Below are 16149 nucleotides of genomic sequence, written 5' to 3' on the forward strand. Positions count from 1 at the left end.
AAAAATTTTGCTTTTAATAATCATTTATGCTGTATTCAGCTATCTTACCCAACTTCTATAAAAACTACTTCTTTTTGCTAAAATCTCTTAGGTTTGTTAAATACACAATTCTATAACTAGCAAAAAAGAGAGTTAACTTTTGTTTCCAATATTTATAGACTTCCTTTTTTTAAATTGGTCTTACTGCCTCTAAGACATCACTGAATGTGTGAGTCTACTGTGAAGTTCTGGGTCTCAATGAAATGGCTGCCATGTGTCACTGTTTAGAATAATATTTAGGGGGCGCCTCGGTGGCTCAGTCAGTTAAGTGTCCGAATTCAGCTCAGGTCATGATCTCATAGTTCATGAGTTCGAGCCCTACGTCCGGCTCTGTGCTAACAGCTCAGAGCCTGGAGCTTGCCTCAGATTCTGTCTCCTTCTCTCTCTGCCCGCCCCCCCCCCCCCAGCTCACCTTCTCTTCCCAANCTCTGCCCCCCCCCCCCCCCTCATGTTCAGTCTCTCTTTCAAAAATAAATACACATTAAAAATTAAAAAAAAAAAGAATATTTAGTAGTGATTTTTAGAAAGTAGCCTGATATATCTAAGGAGTTTCCTTTCTACATATAAGAAAGGGTACTTTTTTTTTTTTTTTAAATCAAATGCCTATTCAGCATCTGCTGATCTGATCATACTTCCTTCTGCTCATAAGAATGTTGAGAAAATGTCTTGATTCTGAACCAAACTTGCACTCCTGGAATAAATTCAAGTTGGTCACAGTTTTAAAACATTGTGGAATTCTGTTTGCTAAGATTTTGTTTTGATTTTTGCATCTACCCCCTAACCCCCAAAAAAACCTGGTCTCTGGTTTTATTTTTGTAACTATTTTCAGGTTTTATACAGGAAGTTAAATAAATAAAATGATAGGGTGAACTTTCCTTCTTTTGCTAAGGTCTTCTAAAAAGATATTCAGCAAATGGTTTTCAGGGGAAGAAACCTTGTCAACAATCAACATCAACATGCATACCTAAAAAAAAATCAAGCAGATGGATTCTCACTCTATATTCACAACACCACTGCCCCCTAAAACACATTTTCTTCCTTCTTTTTAATGTTTATTTATTTTTGAAAGAGAGAGAGTGAACAGGGGAGGGATCGGGGGGGTGGAGTGAGAGACTAGGGATTCCAAGCAGGCTTTGCACTGTCAGCACAGAGCCCGATGTGAAGTTTGAATCCAATAACCGTGAGATCATGCATGACCTGAGCTGAAGTCAGACACCTAACCGACTAAGCCATTCAGATGCCCCCAAAGCACATTTTCTAGTGAGAAATGGATATCCAGTGTGGGATAATGACTAGTTGAGGGAGAAGAGGCTTTCTAGTACTGTAAGGTTCTAATTAGAAGAATTTCATGTTTCTAAAAACCTTCCACTGAAGTGCCTCAGTGGGAGAGGAGAGGAGACCTGTAATCCTCGGGTTCTAGGTGCCTGACGTTAAGCCACCCACCACAATTCTACATCTTTGTGAGAGTTTTGCATGATCTTTCTTAAAACCTTTTTTCTCAGCTAACAAAACATTAACTGTTGGGACCCACTGGTAGTAAAACCTCAAAGGACTTAATGCAAATACATGGGTGACTACTACAAAGCTCATCTTTCTCCTCCTTCCCCTCTACCAATGAAAAAGCTGGAACACTAGAAGAGCTAAAATTCTATTTCTCAAGGTCTCTCTGCAAAGAAAAAAAAGACTCAGCTTTGCCATCTGTTTCACCTCCCATTTATAGTTTAGTCATTTCTAATAATCCCCCCAAAAGATGCATTAAAAGTCTAAGAATCCTAAAATTAAATTCGCAAAACTTCCAAAGTAAAAAAATATACATGCAAAAAACAAGCATAAGCCAAACAATTATTGTATATGACTCTTAAAAACAAAGTGATCATGGGGCGCCTGGGTGGCTCAGTCAGTTAAGCGACCGACTTCAGCTCAGGTAATGATCCTGTGGTTTGGGAGTTCGAGCCGTACGTTGGTCTCTGTGCTGACAGCTCAGAGCCTGCAGCCTGCTTCTGATTCTGTCTCCTTTTCTCTCTGCCCCTCCCCCACTCACCCTCTGTCTCATGCATAAATGTTTAAAAAAATTAACAACAAAGTGATACAAAAATACAATGTTTAGCCTGATATTAAAACCAGTACACAGCAACACAGGTTGAGATGAGAGGGGACCACAGGTCTGCTGAAATCTTCCAGGAAAGCTTTATGAATGAACAGATAAACCATGTAACAGGCTCATACACAGCTGGTGAGAGAAAGTGTTAGAAGTCCAAAAGAAGGGATATCTGGCAACAGCTACAGAACTACCTATTCATTTATTCCTGGATGCAGCAAATCCACACCTAGGAATTTACCCTGAAGATACACCTCCAGCAATATAAAAATATACATACTTTAGTTCATTCATCATTACTACATTATTGGAAGTAACTGAAATGCGAGCACACACAGGAAACTGGTTGAATATACTACATTATATCTTTCAGAATGAGTACTATGTGACTGTAGGAAACAGAGGGGGGGGAAGGGAGGAGACAGAAGGGGGGAGGGAGGGAGAGAGAAGGAGGGAGGGAGGGAGAGAGAGNTGAGAAAAGCAAAGAACAAAAGAACATTTACAGGTGGTAATCCTAATGTAAGAAGAAAGAGGAATAATTTAAATATAGATATGCACACTAAATACAGATACATTATGAACCTTTTTTCCCCACAGGGAAAAAAAAAATAAAGGAAGGATGATAAACTAACAAAACAGGTGAGCCCAGGGATGAAGGGATAGCACAGGGAGTGACACGTCTCTGGGTTCACTTTTTTGTTCGGTTTTGGCTTTCAGAACCTTGTTAATGTGTTACATACTCGGAAAAAAAAATAAGTCTACAAAGAAAGGAGATCCTGAAAAAACAAAAAACAAAACAGATAAACCCAAGAGTATTTTAAATAAATCACATGCCCACAGAGGAGGAGTAACACAGCACCTCAGGCCCTAAACAACAGGAGCCGTGAAGTACTCCTGAACTCCAAGGACCGTGTTTGTAGTGGACATGAGTGATGCAGTTCTGACTCTACTTTCTTTATATTCAAGGATTAAAGGATGACACCTGCCTTCCCTCCCTCACCTCATTCACTGCGCTGAAGTTGAAAGCCTGTGGCTCTTTAGGGCCCCACCTCAGCCATGAAGGCTTCTCACAGGATGCTCTCATCTCTCACAGTGTAAATTAATCTGGCCTACTGATTCACTAATTGATTCATCGATTTATTCATCCAACAAATAATTTTTGAAGATAGGTACCTACTAAGGTCTAGGCCCTTTCTAGGAATTGGTGTTACCACTGTGACAGACAGAAGTTTCCTGCCCTCCCAGGGCTAATATTTTAATGCAAGCAGACACTAAACAAGAAAACTAATCAAATGATTCCCTATGATGGTAAGTGCTGTTAAAAATTAAAACAAGGTAGGGGCGCCTGGGTGGCTCAGTTGGTTAAGTATCCGACTTTGGCTCAGGTCATGATCTCATGGTTCATGGGTTTGAGCCCCATGTTGGGCTCTGTGCTGACAGCTCAGAGCCTGGAGCCTGCTTCAGATCCTGTGTTTCCCTCTCTCTCTGACCCTCCCCTGCTCACACACACACACTCTCTCTCTCTCTCTCTCTCTCAGAAATAAATAAAACATTAAAAAAAATTTTTTTTAATTAAAACAAGGTAGTAGGAGGGAGAAGATGGTGGATGGGAGCAGGTGGGCAGAGGGAACTACTTCAGATGAGTGGTCAGTAAGTACTTCTCTGAGGAGGTGACATATGAACTGAGACCTGAAGGGTAATCAGCCAGCTAGCTATGTAAGGGTCCGGAAGAACTGTATTATGGGAAGAGGAAATGCCGAGTGCAATGACCCAGAAGTCAAGAAGAAGCCTGGCCTATTCAAACAGAAAGGCCAGTGAAACTGGAATACAAAAATTTAGAGATGGGTGGTAAACTAAAGAAGATGAAAAAAGCAAGAGCCAGTTAGTATTGGGCTTTGTGGCCTTGATAGGACTTTAGATTTTCTTCTCAATGGGGAGTTTAAAATAGATTTACTTTTCACAGAGAGTGTGGGCACTGTATGGAGAATGAAATCTAAAGCGACAGGCTCGAGAGAGACTCTAAGTCAAAATGCTGACCAGTGGGCCCAAGTGAGATGACAAATTAGGACAGCAGCAATGGCGACAGAAAGAAATGGCCAGACTGGGGATACAATCTGTAAATGGAGCCAGAAGGATGTGCTAATGGACTGAGCGCGTAGGGTGAGGAAAAGAGGGATCACGCCCGGCTCCCAGCAGCTGGACAGATGCTCAATGCCACGAACGGAGGATGGAGGGAAGGGACTGAAGAGAGGGAAATAAGAGTCCAGGATAACTTTTTTAGTTTTCGGTAAGTTTGGCAAGTTGATCTTGTTGGGGGCTGAAGGCCCTGCTGACATATGCACAGAAGTGTCCTAAGACCCTCCACGTTGTACAACTGTTGGCCCTGCCCCCGAGCGCCTCCCTGATAGCTCACCAAGCCGTTCTAACATTTGCGCTTATGTCCCAGGCTCCTGCCTTCGGTCTCTGGGCCCACTTCCCGGTGGGCCTCCCTACCCCTCCTTTCTCTCCTCAGGAGCCTCTAATCCCCATTTCTGTGGCCTCTACTGCCTGTGATGTCAAAGCCTTCTTCATTCAACCTCTTTTTATTTCCCGGATCATCCAGTCCCCTCTGCTTTCTCCTCTTCCCTCTCCACACGAGGCCAAGGTTGGAACAACTTTAAGCATCTGGAGTTGCCAAAAGGGTACAGGATATCTGCCAGTTTCCTTCCAGCTCCTTATTAGTAAGACAATTTCTAGGAAGCTGTATCATCTTTGGCATTCCACACACTAGCTGGACTCCATCCTCTGAGAATTCAGCTTTTCCTGTATGATTAATTGGAAAGTGGGTTGGAGAGGTAAGTTGCCCAAGTATCAGTAGGTTACAATTTAAAAAGTTCATAAACTAGTTAACTGGAAGAGAGCTTCTACCTGGAACAAAACCTGTACAGGTTTGGAACACATATTCCCCAGCAATCCACATCACTCACGTACTTGAATTGAGGTTCACACAGCAAAGAAAGGAAGGCCCAGAGAGATAGCTACTACTATAGTTCCAAACTCTCAATCCAAAATTTTCTTCTTCTTCCCCCCATGACTGATGAAGGGACTGCTCAAACCTTCAGGCTCAAACCCACTCCTCTTTCTACCAAAAGGGGCACGGACCCTCCCTGAGACCCCACCACAAAAACCACAAGAGAAAACAAGATTAGCATGAGAGACAGAAAGTGAAAACTATTTCATTAGATCAACTGTTATTATTTATACATTTAAAAATCTAACTCTGGGGGTATCTGGGTGGCTCAGTAAGTCAAGCATCTGACTTCAGCTCAGGTCACGATCTCACAGTTTGTGAGTATGAGCCCCACATCAGTCTCTGCGCTGACAGCTCAGAACCTGGAGCCTGCTTTGGATTCTCTCTCTCTGCCCCTCCCCTGCTCTCACTCTGTCTCTCTCCCTCTCAAAAAGAAACCTTTAAAAAAATTTTTTTAAATAAACAAATAATAAAAACCTAACTCTGGGGGCACCTGGGTGTCTCAGGCGGTTAAGCATTTGACTTTGGCTCAGGTCATGATCTCATGGTGTGAGCTCAAGCCCCACACTGGGCTCCTTGCAAGCAGTGCAGAACCTGCTTGGGATTCTCTCTCTCTCTGCCCCTCTCCCAGATCTCTCTTTCTCCCAGAATAAATAAACTTTAAATATGAATGAATGAATGAATGAATGAATGAATGAATACCTACTCTGAGGAGGTCAGGTACTGCTCAGGGTTGGTTACCAAGTTAAGCGTCAGGGGTGGTGCTGAAACATAGGTCTTATTCATACTTTGCACTCCACTATTCTGTCATCTTAGCAGGCCATCTGTGGCTCACGGAATTTATGATTACTCAAAGATATTTCTTTGGGGAAAAGATACTTAGAGGCGTGCCTCCCTCCCGCCGTAACGATTCTTGATAAAAGGAGAACATGCCACCACAAATTTATTTAACGAAATGTCAGAAAAAGTAAAGACCAAGAACAGTTGTGACTCAAGCCAAGACTGCCAATTCATAATTTTTGTTGTTAACACAAATTTTCACTATAAAAATAGTAAGTTGGAAAAATGACTTTAATATGTTTAGCTAGAAACAGTTTGGAGAGCTGACAACTAACATAATTGTAAAAAAAAGTGAAATTTAATAGATAATACTTTATTTTTCCCCATTATACTCATTTCTAGATGGCAATTTTTATACTGCTATTAACTATATCCTTCCACCAGACTGCAATTTCTATGAAAGCACAGATTTTGTCCATTCTGTTCACTGCTGTATCCCAAGCACCTACAATAGTCACTGACCCATAGTAGACGTTCAATAAGTAATTTTCCACTGTTGAATGAATAAATGTAAGGTGAGATTTTCTTGCAGCAGATATGCACCATAAAACTGCTTCTTGAATGTTCATAAGTTGGGAATATGGCACAAAAACAGAATTCAATGGAGGAAGCTACATCTGGGAAAGGAAGGCTCTAGTGAGTGATCTTGACTGAGGATGTGAAATACAATCATATACAAGAACATAAAGCAAAAGAAAGCTTCTTATAGTTAACAGAGAAGTAACGTGTCTCTTGAATTTAAACTCAGGCACGTAATTGCCAGGTCAGCGCTTCTGTGTTCATCTAAGCACAAGTTCTTGCTCTACCCACCACTCTCCCACCCTTGGCAAACCTTTTCCTTCATTTTAAAATTCCAAAAGCCCTGGTTATCTGATTTTCCCAGCTCAAAGTATATCAGAAAAGCCAGAAGGGCACCATAGGAGGAGGTTCACCAATTGGAAGAGACAGTCTGACAGCCAATACGCTGACAACCAGGAAAGAGAAAAGAATACAGACACCAAAAAAAGCACAGGAATCTGTTATCATTTAGTTTCAATTCAAGTATAGCCATATACAAATGTGTGTATGTATATATATGTGCGTGTATATGTATGTACATGTGTGTATATATATTTATATATGTGTATAGATACGTATAGATTTCCTGAGAGTTCTGCTATTCTGAGCACAGTAAATGATTTTCATACTGATGACTCTTTAATTAAGCTTTGCCTACATTCTGTAGACTCTGCTTGAAGGCAACAAGGAACTAAGTCAATCTTTATTAATTTCCATATTATAAGAAAGGCCAATCATTTAAGGGGACAAGCAATTAGCTGCAGAATTTAGTTCTAGGGAATACCCAATCCCTGACAACGACAGCAGGTACCTTTTTGGATTTTGTTTTGAGGGCCTATTACATACCAGATCCTATACTAGCTAAGTCCTTTATACACGGTGTCTTTGCTAATGTTCTCAACAACACTTTAAGGAAAATATATCTTCCCTTTTTCTAGATGAGAAAACAGAGATCAGAGAGGATCAATATATGCTCTGAATCATAAAGATAGAACATAGTACAGCTGGGATTCGAACTCAGGTGTGTGATTACAAATCCCATGTTCTTTCTACCGCACAGCAAGCTGCCTCCACAACACTAATAACCTCTGGAAATGAAGTATTAACTGCAAGAGCCGCAGTGGGTGGGAAAATGTGACTTCTTGGCAACAGAACTCAGCATGACATGACCGAAGTCATAAAACTTAAAATCTACAATTATATTTCCCACTCTTTTTTCCTGGCCCTTTCTTTCCTATGGGTTCAAAAGGCTGAATGCTTCTTTCTAATAGGTAATCCAGGAATTCAATAATATTTACTATGCATTCACCTTGTACAACACTATAATAAACACTAGTTATTTCACTATTTATTCTGTTGGTGGTTTCACTAATAACCCTCAAATATTTTCCTTACCTTTTAGTCAATGAAAGGTACAGAACCACTACATTATAAAGGAAGAAATGCGGGACTTTCAGATGAGCATGGATGATGTAAATAAGGCTAAAACAAATTAATGAGAAAGAATCAAAATGTAGATTTCTCCACTGGGAATTGAACTTTTTGACAGTGTTTTTTTGCAAAGGTCACCACCTTTTCTTTTAAAGTTCTACATTAGAAGGATACTTTTCAGAATATTCTCTGGTAAGAAGTACTAGAGTATTTCAGACTAGAGATTGATGTTCACCTTCTATATCGTAAGAATCCTATTACTGGAATATTTTATTTTACCTTTTGCTTACATGAAGTTCCAACTTACCATATCTGTGCTAAAACAGGCTGAGGTAACCCAGATTGAAAAAAAAAGTTTCTAGCTTGATCACCTGGAAATTAAAGGAAAAAAGTTTCAGGAAAAAAACAACAGCTGACACGTATCTTCTTATAGCAAAATTGCAAAAATATGAAAGAGGCTGGTAATTCTGCAAATACTGAATTAAATATAGGATAAAAGCCAAAGCCTGTAAGCAACAGTAAAATGAATCCCTCAGCACCGACCTTACAACTTAGAACTTAACACTTTTGCAGGACAGACTGTCCACTCTAATCTATTTAGTAAGGTAGGAACAGCTATGACAGAGCATTGGACATATGACAAAGCACATCTATAGGAATCCTCAAGAAACTGATGACCCACACTTCTACTTTTTAAGTTCCCTGCCATTCCTAATATCTATACTTCAAATTGTCAGTATTTCTGATACATTTACGGAGACAAAGTACCAATGATTACAAGATTCACATCAATGATTAGGAATTAATTGAAAGAGAACTGTGATACACACACACACACACACACACGCACACACACATAAAAACAACGCCCCAGGAAGTCGAGATCCCATTTTTTTCCTAAAGCTAACTCCTAAAGAGTAACCAAACAGTGAAGATAATAGAAAAGGCAAAGTACAAAAAGAACTTAGGGATACAGCAATAGAATTCCTTCACTGATTTTTTTTTTAATATTCAGAATCTGTTCATTTATTTACATTTCCCAAACCAGTTCAAGATCAAAATTAAACAAGCATTTTAGTTTAAGGACCACAGTCCGTTGCTTTATTACTTAAAGAATGTGGTGTGCTGACCTTCACCAGTTCCCATCAGTGACATGCCCATAACAAGTGGCTTGACAGCCATCAAGGAATGCAAAGAGGTGTGAATGCATTATAAGAAAAACAACTGAAAAATAAAGGGTCAAGGCTAAGGCAAATGTCCCGTTGGCCGTATGTGCCCACCCTAGCTTCACATAATAGGTTTTCCACAAATATATGCACAACTGATAAGTAAAAATGTGAAAATACTGATTCCAATTACCAGTAATAAATCCAGATATTGGCTTTAAACTATGAAACTGTTGATCATGCTTTGCTCTTTCCTCTACAGTTATGGCCCAGATATCCAGGCTGCCTACAACGCAAAAAAAAAGACAAAGAAATTATTCAATGAGAAAAGAATAAACAAGTGCTCACACACACTATATCCCCAGTACTTTTGGATTCTGTCAATATGTTATATATTATTTAATCAATTAACATGTTTTTCCTTGGAAGTTATGCATATAAAGTTAGAAAATTAATAGTAAAACAATCTGAAATAAAGATACTAGCATAAATTCTTTTAAAAAACTTGTCTTATAATCTTATGGTTAGCAGGACTATTTAAAGATATAAGTTAATAATCATTTACTGATATAAACTCGAACAATGAACCAAATTAAAGCTACATTCTCAAGTGATTCAAATGCCACAGGTGAACATTACGAAAGAACCAGAGCTTCACAATTCGTATCCCATGTGATTCCATGAAAATCTTTCTGGAGTGACAAAAATACTGAAATATCGGATTGTACTGATGATTACACAACTCTGTAAATTTACTAAAAGTCACTGAATGGTACAGTTAAAACTGATGAATTTTATGGTACATAAATAATACCTTACTAAATATGTGTTTAAAAATGAGTATCCTGAAAAAAAAATGGCAAACCAAAAAGAAGGGGCTTTGGATTCCCCTTTACTTTTAGCTCTGAGAGTGACCACACGGCCCCCTTACTTCTGAGATCTTCCTCGCTGTAGTCCCAGATCTCCTCAATGTGATCAAAATAATTTCAGATTATATATAGACCGAAGACCTTCCAAAATTCAGACACCTTCCAAAAAGCTGGGAGCAGGCAATAAAATGTGAATGTGGCCACAGCACAAATGCAGAATGTCTGAACATTGCACCTCCCCCTCTATGGGGTCTGGTCAGACAGTGACAGGAAGGGTGGGGTTCATTTAGTCTCTGAATCATGCTTATTGACTTCCTCGCAGGTTCAGGGCCTGGTGTCAGACACCAGATACACCGGAGTGACTGAAAGAGATATGATCTCTTCACTCAGAGGCCTTATAATCCCACAACTTCTACTGCCCTGTTGAAATCTGTCTGTGGAATTAGAAACAAAAGCAAAAGTTGGCGTGCCTGGGTGACCTAGTCAGTTGAGCATCCAACTCTTGATTTCGGCTTGGGTCATGAACTCTGGGTCATGAGACCGGGACCCCATGCTCAGCATGGAGGCTACTTTGGATTCTCTCTCTTTCTTTCTTTTCTCTCTCAAACAAACAAAGCCAAAAAAAACAAACACACAAAGGCAAAAACAACACAAAACACAATCTTGCCCAGTAATGAATGAGGAAGAGGGACAAAATGTAAACAATGCTAATGGTGTTGAAGTTTGCAGAGTAGTCTCGAATTCCATAGGTAGGGACTTGTACAGATGCGATCATAGGGGTGGTAATTTGTGCCGTACTCTTTATGATGACTGGAATAGACAGCTGTCAAAGGTCAGCCATTAAAATGGCACCCCATCTTCGAAAATAAATAAATAAAACTTGGCCAGTAAACAAAGCTAATATTTAACACTTCAATCATAATATTAGGAAAAATTACCTGAAACAAAATTTCTTATGCAGGCTGTTATTTTTCAAGCAGATAAGGTAAAACAAACAAAAATGTCCTGCTTCAAACCCAGGCTTGAGGAAAAGTACAGAATAAACGACCCAGTCGCTTCAAATAGGACGATGCGAAGAGAAAACAGAGAGGCGGCTTCGGAGACACGTGAACTGAGAGCAATGTCTGCATCCTTATTTGAACCGACAAATCATAGCGGAAAAAAAGGTCTGAGGACCATCAGGGAAATTTTAACACTGACTTGACAGCCGAGGATATTAAGGAATTATTGTGAATTTTGCAGGTGTGATAACAGTGTTGTAGTTCTGTCTTTAAGAGTGTTTTCTCTTTTATAAATGCGAAAATATTTGCGGATGAATATCCACCTGGGAGCTGCTTCCGAAGAATCCAGATGAAACAGCATTAAAAATATGGTCGTGGGGCGCCTGGGTGGTTCAGTCAGTTGAGCATCCGACTCTTGATTTCGGCTCAGGTCACGATCCCAGGGTCATGAGATCAAGCCCCATGAGATCAAGCCCCAAGATGATAGATATAGATGCAGATACAGATATAGTCTGGAATGCATTAGAAAAGAAAAATCTCTGAGAACTTACCTCCAAAAGGTGTTGGAAACTGAGCCATGGTTCTGTTACTTTTACCTTGCTAATCGACGCCTGTAATTGAAACGCAACATTTAAGTTTATGAAAACTTCATTTCTTTACACTTATAAACACACTAACATGCCATCTTTAATGATAAGAAACTGATGCTAGTTTTATTCCGTATGAAAATGAAAGTTACAATTAAGGGGTTCATTCATTCATTCTCTGCAGCTTCTTAGTGCCAGCTACAATGACGGGCACTGGGGAATGTGAAGCTTTCAGTCTGGTGATAGCATTCGCTCAGAACAGCCTATTATATCACTGAGGTTTTTACTTGTTACTCTTTAAATTTACGTTTTACTTAACCATCCTCATAGACTACACCATCTGCTTGATGGTTATAACTGTAGCTTCTTTCAATGAGTACTTAGTACAAGCTGTACACTGTTCTGGGTGATTTACAGCTCTTTCCTCTTCATCATCACAGCCTTATAGTATCGGTGAGACAGACAGGTATTACCATCCCCTTATTACAGATAAAGAAAATGAGAATAAGAAAGAAAGTGATTCGAGCCGTACCACACATCTGGTGACTAAGTTGGCCTTGAGCAAGGACAGCGAACTCCACAGTCTGTGTTCCACCCATGAAAAACACTGTCTGCAATCACTACTGAGAGATTTTGAGAAAGGCTGTAAACAATGTATCCTATGTCAATGTCTGTCCAGAATACCAAACACAAACCCAATGCTCCAAAATCCCCATCAGGCATTATCTGTTCATGAATAGCCAAGGTGAACCTCATCTTCTTCCCCAACTAAAATAATCCAAAATTAATGAATATTTTCTTTATTCTTCACAGCCTGGCAGAGGCATACAGTTAAAAATGAGTACTAAATATTCATTCATTAAAAAATATAGATGCTTTTAGATATTTACAATGACAGTCCCTTGTCCTAATACTCTTCAATTTCCTATTTTAATCTATTCATGGATTCCCCCCCCATCATATTTTTAGACTTCCAAAAGCTCCTTCTTGTTCTCAACTCTTTATTCCTAGTCCTCTGTCATTTTTTTTAATGGGCATAACACCTTTTACTCTCCTGATTTTTATTTGGGGGGGGGGGGAGGAAGTATTTTGCTCTTTCATGTTTTTCTATTTCCTACACCATTTGATTCTTTTTTCTGTTTGTTGGGTGATTGTTTGTTTTGATTGTCGGTCACTTTTGAGGCTTTCCTCATCTATCTAGTGATCCCTGGCTGCTCCTTCACATTTAAGAGTAAGGGACTAAAAAAATAGGCATGGGTGCCAGGTCTGTTGGTTGATGGGCTGCTGCATACGATGGTCACATTTCACTGGGAGACCTCCAAATGTCAGTACACAGAGGTCTCTTCATTCAAGCTGCTCAGTTTTGCCAGAAAGAAGTGTATGGGAGGGTGTTGGCTCCTGGGGAGGAGTAGAAAAGGCAGGAGGAAGTGAAGGGACATACTCTCTTTATTTTCAGCTCCAAGCTTTACCCTTCTGGTCACGAGCATCTCTGGTTCTAGTGCTTGTCCCATCTGCCCAGGAAAAATGGGACTGAAGGAAATCATGTTTGCTGGGGATGTAGAAGACATTCCAAAAGATCTGGATACGGACTTTTCGAGAACTTCCAATTCAGTTGCAAAACTGACCTCTGCCTTTGGCAGCCACCAAACACCCTGAAGCCTCTCAAGACACTCCTGGGGACTGCTGACTTGTCCCTCATCTCTGTCACCCTTCGGTAGGCACTAGGCTGTACCTTCCTCTGAACCACTCTATTCACTCTGTTTCAAAAAAAATTCTTCAAATCTTTTGTTCACTGTCTTCTCTACTATTACCTTTCTCCCTGTGTGTTAACATCTGCTATGCCTCCTTTGTGATCACTGCAGATTTCATTGAAGAAGAGAAAATACATGTGGTCAAGCCACCATTTTTAAGTGGGGTTCTCTGGATCCAGTTTTGAAGCAGGCCACTTCTCACTGCCAATTCCCTTTAGGGCACCTGGGTGGCTCAGTAGGCTGAGCCTCTGACTTTTGATGCCAGCTAATGCTGTGATCTCACTATTGGGAGATCATGAGATCTAGACCCTTGCTGGGCTCCCCACTGTGCGTGGAGCCTGCTTGGGACTCTCTCTCTTCCTCTTGCATGCATGTGCACTCTCTCTCTCTCAAAATAAATAAGTAAATCTTAAAAATACAACAACAGATATAGCTGTTTTTTTAACAACAAAAAAAACAAATATAGCTGTTATTCTCTTCTTCGGCTATTTCTTGCTCAATACACTACAGAGGTGAACTTGATGGTTTTCTAAAAATTTTTAATGTTTCATCTCACTTAATATTCATCATGCTCTTAAAATAGACAAACCATACATCTTTTCATTGAGATTTACAAAAGCAGTAAGCTCTCATTTTTAAAAAGCATTGTAATGCAAATATTTCATAGACATTAACATGAGAAAACATTCTGTTCTGTTGCATTTACATTCTTTACTATTTATTGCAAAATAAAGAAAAGTAACTGATGTATCTATCTTCTTGGTACCCAGCCACTTTACCTCATTTTCTTATTGGTGCTAAGTCACTCAGATGAGTCTCTTGGGTTTTCTAGACCTATAACCTCTTGAGAATAAAGAATCTAAGGTTACATTATTTGCCCAAACCAATAAAGCCAAGCTATATAATAGATGGAAGAGCAGGAATTTATATTGCCCCTGGCTTTCAAGGTGATGGTTTTGGTGTTTCAAAAGTATTGATATTTCATAAACAATGAAATAGGTTATAAATAGTTGTATCTGCTATTGTGTTTTGGTAAACAGCTTTTACCGTGTTTGGTAAACAGCTTTTACTTTTAGGCAGTTTCCTATTATTTTTATTTGACTTAAAATTTTCATTACAAAAGGCTGCTAAATTTTTTCAGAGACTTTTTTTTAGTATTTAATAAGATGGCCTTGTATTTCTTTTTAATTAGCTTACTAAATTATAGTAATATATTTCCTAATACAAATTATCCTAGAATTTATATAGTAAACCCAATTCAGATATGCATGTTACTCTTTTACTACATAACTAGGTCCAATTTGCTCACATTTTCTTCAGAATTTTTGCTTAAGAAACTATTATACACAATTCTATGCAACAGAGAATCTAGAGAAAATGGATGGATTCCTACTTCACTATAATTTCCAAAATGATCTTTTAAAAGGTTATACTTTAACAGACCATAGAACCAACTTGAAATGTAAAGATCTAACATTTAAAAGGTCCCAAGTTTTTTAGAGGTGAGTTTGAACTAATCTTCAAGGAACAAATAATTCTTCTTACTAAAATAATTCCACAGAGAAAGATCAAATACTCATCAATTCAGGTTATGAAATTAGCATAACCATTACTAAACAATGGTAACAAAAGTAGCGACCATTTTCACATAGGTATCATTATACACCTTACTTTAGGTATTACAGTTATTTTGAGAGTCACAGTTTGAGTATAACAACTCGTATAGTCCCATGTGTATATACACATAAATATATTTTTTATATTTTTTTAAGGTTTGTTTATTTTTGACAGAGTTCGTTGAGTGGGGGAGGAGCAGAGAGAGGGGCAAATGCAAGATCTGAAGCAGGCCCTGTGCTGACAGCAGCAAGCTCCATGTGGGGCTCAAACTCCCAGACCATGAGATCATGACCTGAGCCGAAGTCGAATGCTCAACCGACTGAACCACCCAGGCGCCCCCAAAGTATATTTTAATGATCTGTGGCTCCTTGCAAAGCATTTAAGAGTGTTTGCTGAAATACAAAAAAATTTTAAAAAGAAAAAAATGGGGCATCTGGGTGGCTCAGTCAGTTAAGCATTTGACTCTTGATTCTGGCTCAGGACATAATACTCACCTTAGTGAGACTGAGCCCTGAGTCTGGTTCTACACTAAGCATGAAGCCTGCTTAAGATTCTCTCTGCTCCTCCCCTGCTCATGTGCTCCCTCCATGTGTCTCTGTCTTTCTGTCTCTCTCCCTCTCTCTCAAAAAACAAGTATGTGCTGTTTACTGTCCTTCCTAAAATTCAGGAAATCCCTCCCACCCCCACCCCTTCTCTGTGAGCCTCTTCTCCAAAAGCCTTCACCTCATTATTAGCAACATCAGACAAAATGTATCTTCTGGACCTTCTAACTACCCTCTCTGCTTCCTCCTCATCTTACATCCACAGTAAACAATGGAAGGGTAACCAACCCCAGCCTGCTCCCCACACTTGCAAATTAAAGCCCTTCAGTCTCTTCCCTGCCCAGTGCAAACCATGTTCCTTAACTATCACTCATCTCAGCGGGATACCGGTAAGGAATGGACCTAATAATAAGTCACTTTGAGGTATGAAGAAGATGCACCTTCCAGACTTATTAACTAACACAAACGTCCAAATGCTGGTTTTAGGATGAGGCTGGAATATTCCCACACAGATTTCTTTTAGCCACAGGCACTTTAAATGCTATTCACAGCTAGGTTCTCCTCAGCTCCTGGGGAACCTCACACAAAGTAGTAACACACAATGAAGCAACCAGATGGAACCTCCCAATCCCACCTCCTT

At 39.6% G+C, this 16149-nt stretch overlaps 1 protein-coding gene across 3 annotated transcripts in view; it reads right to left on the reverse strand.

The window, feature by feature from the left end:
- Positions 1–16149, reverse strand: part of ITSN1 (intersectin 1) — a 206838-nt gene that overhangs the window by 140149 nt on the left and 50540 nt on the right. For 2 of the 3 annotated variants that reach the window (XM_077765491.1, XM_077765490.1), the window contains exons 2-4: positions 11564–11623; positions 9336–9428; positions 8284–8347 (exon numbers count right to left, since the gene is read on the reverse strand). In XM_077765491.1, coding sequence (XP_077621617.1) covers positions 8284–8347; positions 9336–9428; positions 11564–11591 — 185 coding nt within the window. In that variant the 5' untranslated portion in view covers positions 11592–11623. Of the gene's footprint in view, positions 1–8283; positions 8348–9335; positions 9429–11563; positions 11624–12131; positions 12190–16149 lie in introns of those variants that run through there. The other variant, XM_077765489.1, reaches the window with a different exon arrangement.

This window comes from Crocuta crocuta, unplaced genomic scaffold (genome assembly GCF_008692635.1).
Source record: "Crocuta crocuta isolate KB4526 unplaced genomic scaffold, BGI_CrCroc_1.0 scaffold84, whole genome shotgun sequence".
Classification (NCBI taxonomy): Eukaryota; Metazoa; Chordata; class Mammalia; order Carnivora; family Hyaenidae; genus Crocuta; species Crocuta crocuta.